This window comes from Heptranchias perlo, chromosome 10 (assembly GCF_035084215.1).
Source record: "Heptranchias perlo isolate sHepPer1 chromosome 10, sHepPer1.hap1, whole genome shotgun sequence".
Taxonomy (NCBI): Eukaryota; Metazoa; Chordata; class Chondrichthyes; order Hexanchiformes; family Hexanchidae; genus Heptranchias; species Heptranchias perlo.
In genome coordinates, this window is record NC_090334.1 from 8259798 (window position 1) to 8279297 (window position 19500).

The following is a 19500-nucleotide window of genomic DNA, read 5'->3' on the forward strand; positions in this document are numbered from 1 at the left end:
GCCTGTAATTTCAGCACGCCAGAAACAGGCCAAATGAATACAAACATACTTCCATTGAGTCTGTTTGGAAATTCAGTCGCAGACATAAAACATATGATCAATGCGCTTCCTGTTAAAGTGAATGGAAGACAAAGCCTTACTTTTCACAATGTAGATACAAGCCTAATTATTTGTAAGAACCGGGCATCAGTACTTGCACCAACAGACATACTCTGATTTACCTCAAATTGTTGCAAAGGGGTTCGGAGAGGTGCATGAAGCAGTGCATCCATTCCTTTGGGTAGAAAGAATACTACAAGTTAGTATTGCATCACCCCTTAACATGGGTATATGTAATTTGTCAGACTAAAACAAACAGAAGTATAGTATATATAAACAAGCCATAGTCCTTTCTCTAATCCTTTACTTAAAAAGTTGCTAGTCATGGAGAACTCAAATCCAGACTTGAGCTCACAGCAGGACAAGAAAGTTTACTCTAGGGGGGTTGCTGAATTTTCAATAGAAACAGAGAAGTAGAAGGCAGAACAAACAATGAGGCATAGGGAAAGGAACTGTCTGGGGCAGTTGCAAAATTACTTTGAAGTACTTAAAAGGAGGGTGGGCTGAAGTGGTGTGATAATGCTTCATCAAAATAGTCTAGAGAATGGAACAAGTTTGGAAACTGGCAGCAATAGTATGCTGATACTGGAAAGGAAATGGGTTGGAGTACAAGAATTTCAGAAGCATTAATTTGCTTAGTGTGCTAGGAAGAACATGTTTGCTGGAGTGATGGACACCCCTAAACAGAAGGCTGCAGAAAACTATGTAGTTTCAGAGAGGACATGGATATACTGATCAGATATTCATGCTAACATGTGATTCAGAAGTGCTGTGGCATGGAAACAATCTGTGGATATGTTTCATAGACCTTAAGCAAGTGTACAACTCAGGGTGGAACGAATGTCAGAGTTGCTGGGAAAACGACTAGACTGCTAGAAGAGCGAGGAACATGGGCTTGTATGAAAAGAGAGAAAAAAAAAACTTGTATTTATATAGCCTCATTCATGACATCAGGACGTCGCAAAGCACTTTACTTTTGAAGTGGCCTCACTGTTGTATTGTAAGAAATGTGGTAGCCAATTTGTGCTCAGCAAGGGCCCACAAACAGCGTTGAAATAAATGATCAGATTATCTGTTCTTTTTAAAAAAAGGTTTTAGTTGAGGGGTAAATGTTGGCCAGAACACCGGGAGAACTCCCCTGCTCTTCTTCCAGTAGTGCTATTGAATCTTTTACGTCCACCTGAGGGGCAGGCGGGGCCTCGGTTTAACATCTCATCCGAAAGACGGCACCTCCGACAATGCAGCACTCTCTCAAGTACTGCACTGAAATACCAGCCTAGATTATGTGCCCAAGTCTCTGGAGAGGGATTTGAACCCACAACCTTCTGACTCAGGAGAGAATGCTACCACTAAGCCAAGACAGATACTTGACGGGAAAATGCCAGAATGGCTTGAAGTGAAGATAGGAGTCTTGTCAGGGTTCCATCACATCGCCCACCATGTTCGTTATTGTAATAAGACATTTAGCTAGGCAGTTAGAAGAACAGACACAGAAGGCTGTGACCATGAAGATGTGAAACGTAGACCATTAACAGTTAAAGGACTTGCAATACACAATGTTGTTGTCCTCACTGGATCCTTAGTTGCTACCACCATGACAAGTTGCAGTGGAGCACAATCTACCCAAAGACCACAATTATATTTGTAGAATGAGGAAGAGTACAGGAGGAAGACTAAAGAAAATGGGTATCCATGATGAGAAGGCACACATGGTGAAGAGTTTAAATACCTATGAAGATGCTAATTAAACATTTCATTTCATGGATGGTGAGGCAGAAGAACTACCTGTTACAGCGGTGATGCTGCGGAGATGTCAGGAGTAGCTTCATTACTATGTTGTACTCATTCTTTTAAAAAAAGAGCTTAAATATATTACTGCTGCTCTGTCTGTTTCTTCCTTATTCTTGAACTTTAAATTTTATTCTCAAATAGAAAATGTCCAGTAGCGTTGCTGAAAGATTTTTTTTTAAATTGGAAGGGAGAACACGCCAACAGCTGCCAGCTTCCAGGGGTCACTTTTGAAATTTACTGGCAGGCTTCCGTCAGGGTAGATTCATAAGTTGAGTTCTTTGATGAAGTAACAAAAAGGGTTGATGAGCGTAGTGCTGTTGATGTTGTGTATATGAACTTTCAAAAGGCGTTTGATAAAGTACCACATTATAGACTGGAAGCCCATGGGATTAAAGAGGCAGTGGCAGCGTGGATACGAAATTGGCTCAGGGGCAGAAAGCAGAGAGTAGTGGCGAATGGTTATTTTTCAGAGTGGAGGGAAATATACAGTGGTGCGCCACAGGGGTTGGTAATAGGACGACTGCTCTTTTTGATCTATATTAATGACCTGGACTTGGGTAAAAAGGGCAAAATTTCAAAGTTTGCAGATTACACAAAACTCAGAAAAGTAGTAAACAGCGAGGAGGATGGTAACAGACTTCAGGAGGACAGACAGACTGGTGAAATGGGCAGACGCATGGCCAATATAATTTTATGCAGAGAAGTGTGAAGTGGTACATTTTGCTAGGAAGAATGAGGAGAGGCAATATAAACTAAATGGTACAATTTTAAAGGGGGTGCAGGAACAGAGAGACCTGTGGGTTCACATACACAAATCTTTGAAGGTGGCAGGACAAGTTGATAGGGTTTTATAAATAGAGGCATAGAGTACAAAAGCAAGGAAATTATGCTAAACCTTTATGAAGCACTGGTTATGTCTCAGCTGGAGTATTGTGTCTAATTCTGGGCACCAACTTTAGGAAGGATGTCAAGGCCTGAGAGAGTGTGCAGAGGAGATTTACTGGAATGGTACCAGGGATGAAGGACTTCAGTTATGTGGAGAGACTGGAGAAGCTGGGGTTGTTCATAGAGCAGAGAAGGTTAAGAAGAGATTTAATAGAAGTGTTCAAAAGTGACAGATTTTGAGAGAGTAAATAAGGAGAAACTGTTTCCAATGGCAGGGGTGTCAGTAACCAGAGGACACAGATGTAAGGTACTTAGTTTAATTAATCTAATAAATTAAATGAGGTAAATAATTTGATTAACGCTAAATTAATTAATTAAATAAATAAAATAATGGGAGAACAGGAGATGTGTTGCTGCTGCAATATGTGGGAGCTTGTGGACATTTTTGTCCAGGGTGACTAATCTGCAGTAAGTGTCTGCGGCTCGAGGAACTTCGGCTCCGAGTTGAGGAGCTGGTGTCCGAGCTGCGGACATTGAGAGACATCAGGGAGGGAGAAAGCTACCTGGACATTTTGCTCAAGGAGGCAGCCACACCCCTAAGATTAAATACTTTAGAACTGACACATGGTCAGGGACAGGAGGGTGTGACTGCGAGTGAGGCAGGTACGGGAGTCCAGGAGGCAGTATTGCAGGAGCCTCAGTCCCTGGGCTTGTCCAATAGAATTGAGGTTCTTGCAACCCTTGTCGACAAGTGGGGGGACTGCGGAGAGAATGAGCAAACTGACCGCGGCACCGTGGTACAGGAAGCCGTTCAAGTGGGGGGAGTAAAAAGGAAAGTGGTTGTAGTAGGAGACAGTATAGTTAGGGGGATAGACACTGTTCTCTGCAGCCAGGAGCATGAGTCCCAAAGGCTATGTTGCCTACCTGGCGCCAGGGTTAAGGACATCTCCTCCAGGCTGGAGATGAACTTGGAGTGGAAAGGGGAGGATCCAGTTGTCGTGGTCCATGTAGGTACCAATGACATAGGTAGGACTAAGAAAAAGGTTCTGCTGAGAGAGTTTGAGCAGCTAGGTACCAAATTAAAAAGCAGAACCACAAAGGTAATAGTCTCTGGATTATTACTTGAGCCATGAGCAAATTAGCGTTGGGTAAATCAGATCAGAGATGAATGCGTGGCTCCAAAATTGGTGTGGGAGAAGTAGGTTTTGATTTGTGGGGCACTGGCACCAGTACTGGCGAAAGAGAGAGCTGTTCCGTTGGGACGGACTACACCTGAACCATGCTGGGACCAGAGTTCTAGTGAATCGAATAACTAGGGAGGTAGATAGGGATTTAAATTAAATAGGAGGCGGGGGGGTGGAAAAAGAGGGTCCCGGTGGAGAGAAATCTAGAATGCTAAAGAGGAAAGACAAAGAAGCAGTGCAGGAAAGTGATTGGGGTAAGGATAACCCAGATTGTGTCAGGAAGGGACAGAGCATACAAACAAGAGTGCACGAACAAATAGGGTCCGGGTAAGAAAAAAATGCTAGTAAGACAAATAGGGCCACAGTGCAAAAAAAAGTTAAGATGTCTAAAAATGTTAAAAAGACAAATCTAAAGGCACTGAATCTGAAAGCACGAAGCATTTGTAATAAGGTAGACGAATTAACAGCGCAAATAGATGTAAACGGATACAATATAATTGCGATTACAGAGACATGGCTGCAGGGTGACCAAGGCTGGGAGCTGAATATCCAAGGGTATTCGATATTTAGGAAGAACAGGCAAAAAGGAAAAGGAGGTGGGTTGGCGTTGTTAGTAAAGGATGAAATCAGAGCAATCGTGAGAAAGGATATTGGCTCAGAAAATCAAGATGTAGAATCAGGGTGGAGTTAAGAAGCATCAAGGAGCAGAAAACACTGGTGGGAATTGTCTATAGGCCTCCAAACAGTAGTGGTAATGTAGGGGACGGCAACAAACAGGAAATTAGAGATGCATGTAACAAGGGTACTACAGTAATCATGGGTGACTTTAATCTACACATAGGCTGGCCAAACCAAATTAGCAATAATACTGTGGAGGATGAATTCCTGGAGTGTGTAACGAGATTTTTTTTTTAGACCAGTACATTGAGGAGCCAACCAGGGAACAGGCTAACCTAGATTGGGTATTGTCCAATGAGAAGGGGTTAATTAATAATCTTGTTGTGCGGGGTCCTTTCGGGAAGAGTGACCAAAACATGATAGAATTCTTCATTAAGATGGAAAGTGAAGTAGTCCAATCCGAAACTAGGGTCCTAAATCTAAACAAGGGAAACTATGAAGGTATGAGGAGTGAGTTGGCTACGATAGATTGGGAAGCTTCATTAAAAGGCATGACGGTGGATAGGCAATGGCTAACATTTAAGGAATGAATGCATAAATTGTAACAGTTATTCATTCCTTTCTGGCGCAAAAACACAAAAGCAAAAGCGGCCCAACCATGGCTAACAAAAGAAATTAAGGATAGTACTAGATCCAAACAGGAGTCATATAAAGTTGCCAGAAAAAGTAGCAAGCCTGAGGATTGGGAGCAGTTTGGAATTCAGCAAAAAAGGACCAAGAAATTGATTAAGAGGGGAAAAATAGAGCATGAGAGTAAACTTGCAAGGAACATAAAAGCAGACTGTAAAAGCTTCTATAAGTATGTAAAAAGAAAAAGATTAGTGAAGACAAATGTAGGTCCCTTACAGTCAGAAACAGGAGAATTTATAATGGGGAACAAGGAAATGGCAGCGCAATTCAACAAATACTTCGGTTCTGTCTTCACGGAAGAGGACACAAATAACTTCCCAGAAATGCTTGGGAACCAAGAGACTAGTGAGAAGGAAGAATTAAAGGAAATTAGTATTAGTAAAAAAAGTGCTGGAGAAATTAATGGAACTGAAAGCCAATAAATCCCCAGGACCTGATAATCTGCATCCCAGAGTACTAAAAGAGGTAGCCATGGAAATAGTGGATGCATTAATTGTCATCTTCCAAAATTCTATGGATTATGGAACAGTTCCTGCAGATTGGAAAGTGGCAAATGTAACCCCACTATTTAAAAAAGGAGGGAGAGAAAACAGGGAACGACAGACCAGTTAGCCTAATATCAGTAGTAGGGAAAATGCTAGAGTCTGTTATAAAAGATGTGATAACAGGGCACTTAGAAAATATCAATGGTATTAGAAAAAGTCAACATGGATTTATGAAAGGGAAATCATGTTTGACAAACCTACTGGAGTTTTTTTTTTTTGAGGATGCAACTGGTAGAATAGATAAACCACATCCACTTGTTCTCCCTTATTTGGATTTTCAGAAGGCCTTTGATAAGTCCCACATAAGAGGTTAGTGTGCAAAATTAAAGCACATGGGATTGGGGGGAATATACGGGCATGGATTGAAAATTGGTTAACAGACAGGAAACAGAAAGTAGGAATAAATGGGTCATTTTCGGGGTGGCAGGCAGTGACTAGTGGGGTACCGCAGGGATCAGTGCTTGGGCCCCAGCTATTCACAATATATATTAATGATTTGGATGGGGGAACCAAATGTAATATTTCCAAGTTTGCTGATGACACAAAATTAGGTGGAATCGTGAGTTGTGAGGAGGATGCAAAGAGGCTTCAAGGCGATTTAGACAAGTTGAGTGAGTGGGCAAGTACATGGCAACTGCAGTATAATGTGGATAAATGTGAAGTCATCCACTTTGGAAGGAAAAACAGAAAGGCAGAGTATTATTTAAATGGTGACATATTGGGAAATGTTGATGTACAAAAGGGACCTGGGTGTCCTTGTACACCAGTCACTGAAAGCAAACATGCAGGTGCAGCATGCAGTTAGGAAGGCAAATGGTATGTTGGCCTTCATTGCAAGAGGATGAGAGTACAGGAGCAAGGATGTCTTACTGCAGTTATGCAGGGCCTTGGTGAGACCACATTTGGAGTATTGTGTGCAGTTTTGGTCTCCTTACCTAAGAAAGGATATACTTGCCATAGAGGGAGTGCAGCGAAGGTTCACCAGACTGATCCCTGGGATGGCAGGACTGTCATAGGAGGAGGAGAGATTGGGTCAACTAGGCCTGTATTCACTCGAGTTTAGAAGAATGAGAAGGGATCTCATAGAAACATAGAAAAAAGGAGCCTGCTCCGCCATTCAAAATAATCGGGCCTGCTCCGCCATTCAAAATAATCATGACTGATCGTGTAACTCAGTACCCTGTTCCTGCTTTTTCCCCCATATCCCTTGATCCCTTTAGCATTAAGAAATATATCTATCTCCTTCTTGAATACATCTAATGACTTGGCCTCCACTGCCTTCTGTGGTAGAGAATTCCACAGGTTCACCACCCTGAGTGAAGAAATTTCTCCTCATCTCGGTTCTAAATGGCATACCCAGTATCCTGAGACTGTGACCCCTGGTTCTGGACACTCCAGCCATCGGGAATATCCTCCCTGCATCTAGTCTGTCTAGTCCTGTTAAAATTTTATATGTTTCGATGGGATCACCTCTCATTCTTCTAAACTCGAGTGAATATAGGCCTAGTCGACCCAATCTCTCCTCGTACGTCAGTCCTGCCATCCCAGGAATCAGTCTGGTAAACCTTTGTTGCACTCCCTCCATGGCAAAGACATCCTTCCTCAGATAAGGAGACCAAAACTGCACACAATACTCCAGATGTGGTCTCTCCAAGGCCCTGTATAACTGCAGTAAGACATCCCTGCTCCTGTACTCAAATCATCTTGCAATGAAGGCCAACATACCATTCGCCTTCCTAACTGCTTGCTGCACCTGAATGCTTGCTTTCATAGACACCCAGGTCTCGTTGCACCTCCCCTTTTCCCAATCTATCACCATTCAGATAATAATCTGCCTTTCTGTTTTTCCTTCTGAAGTGGATAACCTCACATTTATCCACATTATACTGCATCTGCCGTGTATTTGCCCACTCACTCAACTTGTCCAAATCACAATAGAGACTCTTTGCATCCTTCTCACAGCTCACATTCCACCCCAGCTTCGTGTCATCTGCAAACTTGGAAATGTTACATTTAGTTCCCTCATCCAAATCATTGATATATATTGTGAATAGTTGGGGCCCAAGCACTGATCCCTGTTGTACCCCACTAGACACTGCCTGCCACCCGGAAAAAGACCCGTTTATTCCTACTCTCTGTTTCATGTCTGTTAACCAATTCTCAATCCATGCCAGTATATTCCCCCCAATCCCATGAGCTTTAATTTTGCACACTAAACTCTTGTGTGGGACCTTATCAAAAGTTTCTGAAAGTCCAAATACACCACATTCACTGGTTCTCCCCTATCTATTCTACTAGTTACAACTTCAAAAAATTCCAGTAGATTTGTTAAGCATGATTTCCCTTTCAAAAAACCATGCTGACTTTATCTAATCCAGTTAATGCCCTCCAAATGTTCTGTTATCACATCTTTTATAATAGATTCTAGCATTTTCCCCACTACTGATGTTAGGCTAACTGGTCTATAATTCCCTGGATTTTCTCTCCCTCCTTTTTTTAAAAAAAATAGTGGGGTTACATTTGCCACCCTCCAATCTGTAGGAACTGTTCCAGAGTCTATAGAATTTTGGAAGATGATCACCAATGCATCCACTATTTCCAGGGCCACTTCCTTTAGTACTCTGGGATGTAGATTATCAGGCCCTGGGGATTTGTCAGCCTTTAGCCCTATTAATTTCCCTAACACTATTTTTTTTACTAATACTGGTTTCCTTCAGTTCCTCCCTCTCACTAGACCCTTGGTTCCCTAACATTTCTGGCAGGTTATTTGTGTCCTCCTTTGTGAAGACAGAACAAAAGTATGTGTTTAATTGTTCTGCCATTTCTTTGTTCCCCATTATAATTTCCCCCATTTATGACTGTAAAGGGACCTACATTTGTCTTCACTAATCTTTTTCTCTTGACATATTTATAGAAGCTTTTACAGTCAGTTTTTATGTTCCCTGCTAGTTTACTCTCATACTCTACTTTTCCCCTCTTAATCAATCTCTTTGTCCTCGTTTGCTGAATTCTGAACTGCTCCCAATCCTCAGGCTTGCCGCTTTTTCTGGCAATTTTATATGCCTCCTCTTTGGATCTAATACTATCCTTAATTTCTTTTGTAAGCCATGGTTCAGCCACCTTTTCTGTTTTATTTTTGCGCCAGACAGGAATGAATAATTGTTGTAATTCCTGCACACGTTCTTTAAATATTAGCCATTGCCTATCCACTGTCATCCCTTTTAGTAAAGTTCCCCAATCTATCATAGCCAACTCGCACCTCATACTTTCGTTATTTCCTTTATTTAGATTCAGGACCCTAGTTTCAGATTCAACTACTTCACTCTCCATCTTAATGAGGAATTCTATCATGTTATGGTCGCTCTTCCCGAAGGGACCCCGCACAACAAGATTGTTAATTAACCCTTTCTCATTGCACAATACCCAGTCTAGGATCGCTTGTTTTCTAGTTTGTTCCTCAACAGTATTGGTCCAGAAAACCATCACGTACACACTCCAGGAATTCCTCCCCCACAATATTATTGATAATTTGGTTTGACCAATTTATGTGTAGATTAAAGTCATCCATGATTATAGTTGTACCCTTCTTGCATGCGTCTCGAATTTCCTGATTAATGCCCTCCCCGACATCTCCACCAACCCCACCAACATTTTCTACCCCTTGGTGTTTCTTAGCTCCACCCATACAGAATACACATCGTGATTTTCCGAGCCAATATCTTTCCTCACTATTGCATTGATTTGCTCCTTTACTAATAATGCTACCCCACCACCTTTCCCTTTTTGCCTGTCTTTCCTAAATATTGAATACCCCTGGATGTTCAATTCCCATCCTTGGTCACCCTGCAGCCATGTCTCTGTTATCACAAGTATATCATAACCGTTAATATCTATCTGCGCTGTTAATTCATCTACCTTAGTGCGAATGCTCCGTGCATTTAGACACAATGCTTTTAGACTTGTCTTCTTAAGATGGCCCTATTTGTTTTTCGCCCTTGTTTTCTCTGCCTTCCACAATTGCTTCTTCCCTTTCTGTCTTTTGTTTCTATCCTTGTTTCTCCCTCCTCTGTCCCTGCTCAGGTTCCCAGCCCCCTGCCATTCTAGTTTAAACCTTCCCCAACAGCACTAGCAAACACCCCCGCGAGGACATCGGTCCCGGTCCTGCTCGGGTGTAACCCGTCCCGCTTGTACAGGTCCCACCTTCCCCAGAACCGGTCCCAAAGTCCCAGGAATCGAAATCCCTCCCTCCTACACCATCCCTGCAGCCACGCATTCATCTGGTCTATTCTCCTGTTCCTATACTCACTAGCACGTGGCACTGGTAGTAATCCTGAGATCACTACCTTTGAGGTCCTGCTTTTTAATTTACCTCCTAACTCCTTAAATTCAACTTGCAGAACCTCATCCCTTTCTTTAAGCCTATGTCATTGGTGCCGATATGGACCACGACTACTGGCTGTTCACCCTCCCCCTCCAGAATGCCCTGCAGCCGCTCTGTGACATCCTTGACCCGAGCACCAGGGAGGCAACATACCATCCTGGAGTCACATTTGCGGCCACAGAAATGCCTCTCTGTTCCCGTTACAATTGAATCTCCTATCAATATAGCCCTGCCACTCTTCTTCCTCCCCTCCTGTGCAGCAGAGCCACCCGTGGTGCCACGAACTTGGCTCTTGCTGCTTTCCCCTGATAAGCAATCTCCCCCAACAGTATCCAAAGCGGTATATCTGTTTGAGAGGGAGATGGCCCCAGGGGACTCCTGCTCTACCTGCCTAGTCCTTTTACTCTGCCTGGCGGTCACCCATTTCCTTTCCGCCTGCGTAATCTTTAACTGTGGTGTGACCACCTCACTGAACGTGCTATCCACGATAATCTCAGCATCACGGATGCTCCACAGTGAATCCACCCGCAGCTTCAGCTCTGAAATGCGGTTAGTTAGTAGCTGCAGCTGGACACACTTCCTGCACACATGGTCGCCAGGGACACTGGTAGTGTCCATGACTTCCCACATAGTGCAGGAGGAGCATATCACGGGTGCGAGCTCTGCTGCCACGACTTGTCCTAGACTTAAACTGCGTTCACCTCTCGGACTCTCTTCCCGCTCTCGGGACTCTACTTTTACACTGCGCTCACCTCTCGGGCCTCTCCCTTTACTCCGTGCTCACCTCTTGGACACTTCTCTCGCTCTCGAATTCATTGAAACATATAAAATTCTGACAGGGCTAGACAGACTGGATGCAGGGAGGATGTTTCCGCTGGCTGGGGGGTCCAGAACGAGGGTCACAGTCTCAGGATACGGGGTAGGACATTTAGGACTAAGGTGAGGAGAAATTTCTTCACTCAGAGGATGGTGAACCTGTGGAATTCTCCACCACAGAAGGCCAAGTCACTGAATATATTTAAGAATGAGCTAGATAGATTTCTCGACACAAAAGACATCAAGGGGTATGGGGAGAGAGTGGGAATATGGTATTGAGATAGAGGATCAGCCATGACCATATTCAATAGGAACATCGGAACAGGAGTAGGCCATTCAGCCCGTCGAGCCTGCTCCGCCATTTGATAAGATCATGGCTGATCTGTGATCTAACTCCATATACCTGCCTTTGGCCCATATCCCTCAATACCTTTGGTTGCCAAAAAGCTATCTCTCTCACATTTAAATTTAGCAACTGAGCTAGCATCAATTGCTGTTTGCGGAAGAGAGTTCCAAACTCCTACCACCCTTTGTGTGTAGAAATGTTTTCTAACCTCACTCCTGAAAGGTCTGGCTCTAATTTTTAGACTGTGCTCCCTGCTCCTAGAATCCCCAACTAGCGGAAATAATTTCTCTCTATCCACCCTATCCGTTCCCCTTAATATCTTATAAGCTTAGATCAGATCACCCTATAACCTTCGAAACTCTAGAGAATACAACCCCAATTTGTGTAATCTCTCCTCGTAACTTAATCCTTGAAGTCCGGGTATCATTCTAGTAAACCTACGCTGCACTCCCTCCAAGGCCAATAGGTCCTTCCGAAGGTGCGGTGCCCAGAACTGCTCACGGTACTCCTCACAGTACTCCAGGTGCGGCCTAACCAGGGTTTTGTCTAGCTGCAGCATAACCTCTGCCCCCTTGTACTCTCGTCCTCTGGATATAAAGGCCAGCATTCCATTAGCCTTTTTGATTATTTTCTGCACCTGTTCATGACACTTCAATGATCTATGTACCTGAACCCCTAAGTCCCTTTGGACATCCACTGGTTTTAAACTTTTTACCATTTAGAAAGTACCCTGTTCTATCCTTTTTTGATCCAAACTGGATGACCTCACATTTGCCTATATTGAATTCCATTTGCCACAGTTTTGCCCATTCACCTAATCCATCAATATCCCTTGGTAATTTTATGTTTTCATCTACACTACTTACAATGCCACCAATCTTTCTGTCATCGGCAAACTTAGATGAAGGCATAGAAAGTCTCAAATCTAAGTCGTTAATAAATATTGTGAATAATTGAGGCCCCAAGACAGATCCCTGCGGGACTCCACTAGTCACATCCTGCCAATGTGAGTACCTACCCATTATCCCTACTCTCTGTCGCCTTTCGCTCAGCCAACTTCCTAACCAAGTCCGTACTTTTCCCTCGATTCCATGGGCTTCTATCTTAGCTAACAGTCTCTTATGTGGGACCTGATCAAATGCCTTCTGGAAGTCCATATAAATAACATCCATTGACATTCCCCTGTCCACTACTTTAGTCACCGCTTCAAAAAATTCAATCAGGTTTGTCAGGCACGACCTCCCTTTCACAAATCCATGCTGGCTCTTTCTGATTAACTGAAAATTCTCGAGGTGTTCAATCACCCTATTCTTAATTATAGACTCCAGCATTTTCCCCACAACTGATGTTAGGCTAACTGGTCTATAATTCCCTGATTTCCATCTCTCTCCTTTCTTAAAAAATGGAGCAGGCTCAAAGGGCCGAATGGCCTACTTCTGCTCCGATTTTCCATGTTTTATGCAAGTGATGCACTTTGGGGGGGAACAACATGGAGAGGCAGTGTAATCTAAATGGTACTATTTTGAAAGGAGTGCAAGAGGGACCAGGGGGTGCATATTCACAAATCATTGAAGGTGGCTGGGCAAGTTGATAAGACAGTTAAGAAAGCGTATGGGATACTTGGCTTTGTAAATAAAGGCATTGAATACAAAAACAAGGAAGTCATGCTAAACCTTTACAAATCACTGGTTAGGCCTCAGCTGGAGTATTGTGTACAATTCTGGTAACCACACTTTAGGATGGACGTCAAGGCCTTGGAGAGGGTACAGAGATGGTTTACTAGGAATAAGGGACTTCAGTTATGTGGAGAGATTGGAGAAGCTGGGATTGTTCTCCTTAGAGCAGAGAAGGTTAAGGGGAGATCTGTTTCTTCTGGCAAGTGGGTCGGTAACCAGAAATCATAGATTTAAAATAATTGGCAAAAGAACTAGAGGGAAAATGAGGAGAAATGTTTTTACACAGAGGGTTGTTAAGATCTGGAGCACACTACCTGAAAGGGTGGTGGAAGCAGATACCATAGGAACTTTCTAAAGGCAACTGGACATATATTTGAAGAAGCCAGTTTGCAGGGTTATGGGGAAAAACATGGGACTAAATTGGACAGCTCTTTCCAAGAGCCGGCACAGACACGACAGGCCAAATGGCCGCCTCCTGTGCTACAAGATTCCATGATTCCAGCTAAAATACAAAAATACAATGGAAAGCTTTCCTAGGATTAAGCCTCTCAAATGGACAGCTTAGATAATGACCCTACAATTTGAGTAGCATTGTTTTAAAAGGTCATTGACTATAAGCAATTTTAGTTTAAAACATCACTTACTTCAATAATAGACATTCGAATACATAACTGCTTCTTCAAATGTAATAAAAGGATTGGAATGGCACCTGTTTTTTTTTTTGGGGGGGGGGGGGGGGGGTGTCGTAAATGGGAGGGGCAGAAACTTGCCCTACCACCATCCCCATTGGTTGGGGGCTGGTGTCTTTCACCTCATTGATTCACAGCAATGTCAATGAAACACAATGGGGTAAATTTTAACGGAGAGCAGAGAAGGGAGCGGGAGGGAATGGAAGATTTCCGGCTGCGAAACCTGGAAGGCAAGTGGGCGGGTCACGATTGTGACCTTAATGAGACCAATTAATGGCACTCCCTGGTTATGCGCCCAGCAGCCAGCCTAATTGTTAGGCTGCCTGCCTGGCGGCAGTGAAAGGAGTTGCATATGAGAGAGAGAGAGAGAGAGAGAGAGAGAAAGAGAAAAATAAAGAAAGAAAGAAATCGGGCTTGGCAGGGCGGTCAGCCAGCAATGGAGATCAGGGGGATGGCGCAATTGTGGGGTTCCTGTCGGCCAAGTGAGCTTGTTGGGCCGGGGGAAACATTCCTGCTTCTCCGGGCCCCACCAGCAGTGCAATAAAGGCACTCACCTCATCGATCCGGCCCTTGCCGCCTGCTTTCACCTGACGTGAATTAGAAGCGATGGGAAACCTGAACAGGTATGGTTAAATTTGTTTTAATTGTCCAATACACAAAATATTAAATACCACAAGTATCTCAATGAGGTACATTGCCCTTTTAAGTATCGGCCCATTGGCTTTGAGTGGGGGCAGGTCGTCTTGGTTTCTGCTCTCCACAGGCATACAAATCTGCTTGGGTTAAACCCAGAGGTAGATGTGTTGGAGCCGGAGTGCGGTCCCACTCGGAAAACTTAGCATTGTCACTGTTTGTTCTTGGGGCTTAAAATTTACCCCAATGAATCAGTCCGCAAGCACAAAAATCGAGGGATTTTGACCCAGAGCCAGGAAGGGGGCGGGTTGAATTGCGGACAGGAAACCCGGAAGAACGGGTTTCCCACACGTCCTTACAATTTTGACATAAGGACTTCTTTCATTTTTTCTTGTTGGTTTGCCATCCGACAGGCTGACCTGATTGACAGGCTGGCCTCAGACGGGAGCAGAGCAAGGAAGAGGACGTGAAAAGCTAAACCTTCAGGCAAGTCTTAGATTGTATGGATTGGCAGGGTGGAGGGTGTTGTTCAGGCAGGCATGTCAGGGCCTGGGGTGGGGGGGGGGGAAGGGGAGAAGAACTCCTGTTCCACCGGGCCCACAAGCTTTGCTAAAAAGGCGCTTACCTGCAGATTGGGTCCTTCTCGCCTTCTCACATGGTGTGAAGGAGAAAGCCCTGGAATCCCGGCCCCCCAGAGTTAAAATCACGAAACCTTTCAAAATAGAGGCCCGCAGCCTCCTTGAAAAGTTTTAGTGACCAACCCGCCTCCTGGTTGCCCGCCCCTCGTCCTGCCCCAATGAAAACTGGAAATGGGCGGGTTGGAGGCGGGTCTAACATTGATGCAATTTTCCCAATTCACCCATTTTACCAGTTAAAATCCTGCCCCTGGTCACAACTGACATTATGTTCAGGACAATCACTGCAGATAGTTATAGCTGGAAATCACATCCCTAAAAACTAATCTCCAGTTGATTGAATTCAGACTCCAAAGACTTTTTTTTGCCAACAGAGACAAAACATTGACGTCTGATCTGGTTGTTTATCTTATCTGTGGCAGACCAAGGGTTGCACATCCACTACTACTGCTACTACTACGGTTTAAGCAAAGTGTAACAATCTTGCTTTTTCATTTGATTCAAATGCAGTCCATATTGCTTTAATAAAGGAATCTGCTTTCCAATACTTACCAAGTGGCTAGACAGATTCCTATTTCAACTGCATAGGAACATAGGAACAGGAGTAGGCCATTCAGCCCCTCATGCCTGCTCCGCCATTTGATAAGATCATGGCTGATCTGTGATCTAGCTCCAGAGACCTGCCTTTGGCCCATATCCCTTAAATCCTTTGGTTGCCAAAAAGCTATCTATCTCACATTTAAATTTAGCAATTGTGCTAGTATCAATTGCCGTTTGCGGAAGACAGTTCCAAACTTCTACCACCCTTTGTGTGTAGAAATGTTTTCTAATCAAACTCCTGAAAGGTCTGGCTCTAATTTTTAGACTGTGCCCCCTACTCCTAGAATCCTCAACCAGTGGAAATAGGGTGGATAGAGAGAAACTATCTGTTCCCCTTAATATCTTATAAACTTCGATCAGATCACCCCTTAACCTTCTAAACTCCAGAGAATACAACCCCAATTTGTGTAATCTCTCCTCGTAACTTAACCCTTGAAGTCCAGGTATCATTCTAGTAAACCTACGCTGCACTCCCTCCAAGGCCAATATGTCCTTCCGAAGGTGCGGTGCCCAGAACTGCTCACAGTACTCCAGGTGCGGTCTAACCAGGGTTTTGTATAGCTGCAGCATAACGTCTGCCCCCTTGTACTTTAGATATAAAGGCCAGCATTCCATTAGACTTATTGATTATTTTCTGCACCTGTTCATGACACTTCAATGATCTATGTACCTGAACCCCGAAGTCCCTTTGGACATCCACTGCTGTTAACTTTTTACCTGCAGAAAGGTGTATTTCAACTAACCGGTCAAATATGTTCTGAGGGGCCAAATGGACAAATTAAATCCACAAGTCATAATGGTGCAGTAGTATTAGCATAGAGATTTGGGCTTAAACACTCGCTAAGGATATGTGCAGCACCATCAAAAGCTTTCCAGCACAAAAGTAAAGGAAAATGGACTTGAAATAAGGAAAAGGAGAGAAATAGAAATAAAGTCAATGGGAATCCTGAAAGTAGAATACAAAAAGTACACAAAAGATGATGAATAGTTTTTTCTGGTTATATTTTTTTTGTTCTGGGAGAGCTCTCCTTTGTATCAGAACAATATAACATGTTACCTCAAAATGGAGACAGATACAACAACCCTTCCAAAAGAAAGGATAGCCTATTGCAAGTATACAACACAAAGGAATGATTGAAAGGTATTTCTTACTCACCAGCAATGCTGAAATTTGCCTTTAGTGGCATCATGTTCCTGTGGAATAAAAACATGCTCCTGTTACGTTAATTTACACTCTCAGTGCCAGCCTGACAATCTTTAGCATCATTTTTAAGCAATCAAATTTAAGTTTAGCTTCAATTATTCTCACTTGAAAAAGAACATCTCTAATATTCTGCTTTTTAAACTGTAAAGCTCCACAGCACCAAGCTACAAGTAAACCCAGAATTGAGCTGCCTTTGAAGCACGTTGTCCCATCTACTACTCTCACTACTGTGCATCAACTGGGACTGACACAGGAGGTTGTCACACTCTGGAACCAAGAAAACAGCGAAGAAAGCCTTAGAGATGTCCAAAATCAGCAGCGTATAAATATCAAGTCCTGCTTTGGTCACAACCCAGAATTCTTAGAACAGATGAGAAGCGTTAACGCCTTAATGTATGAAGAGAATTGTTGAACTGCAGTCTTTGCAGTTTCTCAAGAAGATATGCTAATCGTCTGAATAGCGATATACATGTCCAATTGTGGCTGTAAATATTTCAATGATTAATATGAGGCCAAAGGGTATGAGTAGCTTTTTCCTCCAGAACATGAAATCTCACCAATTTATGATGTGCAGAAAACATCTGGCGATGGAAGTAAACCATCTTGAATTCATTAACATCCAATCAGTATGCCTGAATAGTCCGAGACAGAATGACCAATCACCAGTTGGCCTATACCCATGCAATGCCCTCTTCTTGCAGTTTAGAGATGATAGGAGGAGAAATTTCCAAGAAGTTAAGGAAGACGACTTTTGAGATCCTTGGAGGCTCAGGTGCCAGACCAGACCTATCAGCATCTCCAAATCTTTCTCATACGGTCCCTCTCTAACACGGCTTTCAGGAGCAAAGTTCTTCAGATTCAGTCAGGGTGGCGACAGCAGAGACGAACAGGGACAAAATCTTGGCAGGAGTATGCGTAGCTTGCAAAGCATGAAAACTTCCTTACCCCACATGTGATTAAAGCTTATGACTGCACAAAGAAAATAAATTATTGAAATCGATTTAAATTACTCCTCCCAAATTAATTCTTTATTCAGAGTGGTGAGAACATGGAACTTGCCACCACAGTGGTTGAGGCAAATAGCATTTAAGGGGAAGCTGAATAAGTACATGAGGGAGAAAGGAATAGAAGATGTTTATAGGGTGAGATGAAGCAAGATGGGAGGAGGCTCGCGTGGAGCATAAACTTGTTGGGCCAAATGGCCTGTTTCTGTGCTGTAAAATTCTACTTAAAACAAATAAAATTCCTAAAAGGGACCACGTGATGCATCGACACACAAGTGATATTTCATCTCTGCGAGCTGGGTTTCAATCCAGTCATTTTAGATGGGATAAAAGGCTCCCCACCATCAGCTACATCGCTTCTTGATGGAAACCAGGCACTCAATCCACTGCCTAGTAGACACAAACACATACCGCAGAAAGGGTCAGTTCACTCGGAGAAGCCACAAGTTTAGATGGTGCAGGGAATGGAAATATATTACACTGGTCTAGTAGCGTCTGGGGAGTGAGCCTTGGCTCAGTGGTAGCATTCCCACCTCGGAGTTGGAAGGTTATGGGCTCGATCCCCACTCCAGACAACCCCGGCAAGCGGAGACAAGAATTCCGGTCTTGGAATACTGGGTTAAAATCCACCGGGGTGTCATGTCCAATGGGATTGGAGTGGCGACCTCCATTGGATCTAGCTGGTCCTCCTGGGAAGGAGTTGACAGTCAGGCTAACGACATGTCCACATTTTTAAAAAAGGGCCATCGTTACAGAAAAACCCAGAGCACAACTGACTGGATGTAAAAGCAGCGGAAGCAATGAGTTGTCTCGTGCCACTAGGCACGGCACAAAGAAGAAGCATTGTCCAGATTATGTAACAGCATTAGGGTAGAATAAGCAGGAGCTTTATCCTATATCTAATGTACTAATACTTGACCCCAAGGGGTTGAAGGTAGTACTGGATAGCCAAAGTGGAAATTCATTGCATTCCACAGTGCTGAAACTAGTCACCTTAAAAAGGTAAAAGAAAACAACAAAATAAAAAATATAACTTAAGAAGATGCATCTTGGAATGAACATTTACTGTCTGAAGTTTGATAATGCAGCCTTCCAGAAGGCCACAATGGCAGGAGTCTTAGCTGGAAACTCGGATGAGATATCAGACAGATCAATCTCTGGAACTTAGACTCATCCTTCCCACTCCTGGGGTCCCAATTTTCAACACTGATATGTTCAGTATCAGATGGAACTCGAATACAAGAATGGCACAATAACAGTGGCATAATTAACTGATCGTTTTCTTAGTTGACTAGTATAAAGGTTAAGTCCTATAGTAGTCAACCATATAGCTACACTGCAAACAACTTGAGATGTTAGTATTCTGGACTACATGTTGCTTCAGCCTTGCTTATGTGAACTCTAATATTGTCTCATTGCATAGACACATTGAAATAAAAGTAACACTTTACCTTTCTAACTCCAGCTGCTGGTTCTCTTTTTGGCTGTCTTTCACTAAAAATTAAAATATTTTGATCATTACAAATCAAAATGAATGGTCTAGGGAATTTTAAAAAAAATATATAAATTCCCTCAATTTCAAACATTTAACAGAAAATATTGCTTAAGTTTTCATGCAGTGAGTGATAGATCCTTGACCCTAGTCATTTTTTCTGAATTCTCTTCTGTAAGAGAAAAAGTCAACCAGCTCACACACTTGAATTA

At 43.2% G+C, this 19500-nt stretch overlaps 1 protein-coding gene across 1 annotated transcript in view; it reads right to left on the reverse strand.

Moving 5' to 3' along the window:
• The window catches only part of knl1 (kinetochore scaffold 1), a 97084-nt gene that overhangs the window by 62147 nt on the left and 15437 nt on the right, over positions 1 to 19500 (reverse strand). The window contains exons 5-7 of the mRNA XM_067991190.1: positions 19248 to 19290; positions 16745 to 16782; positions 222 to 274 (exon numbers count right to left, since the gene is read on the reverse strand). Coding sequence (XP_067847291.1) covers positions 222 to 274; positions 16745 to 16782; positions 19248 to 19290 — 134 coding nt within the window. The remainder of the gene's footprint in view (positions 1 to 221; positions 275 to 16744; positions 16783 to 19247; positions 19291 to 19500) is intronic.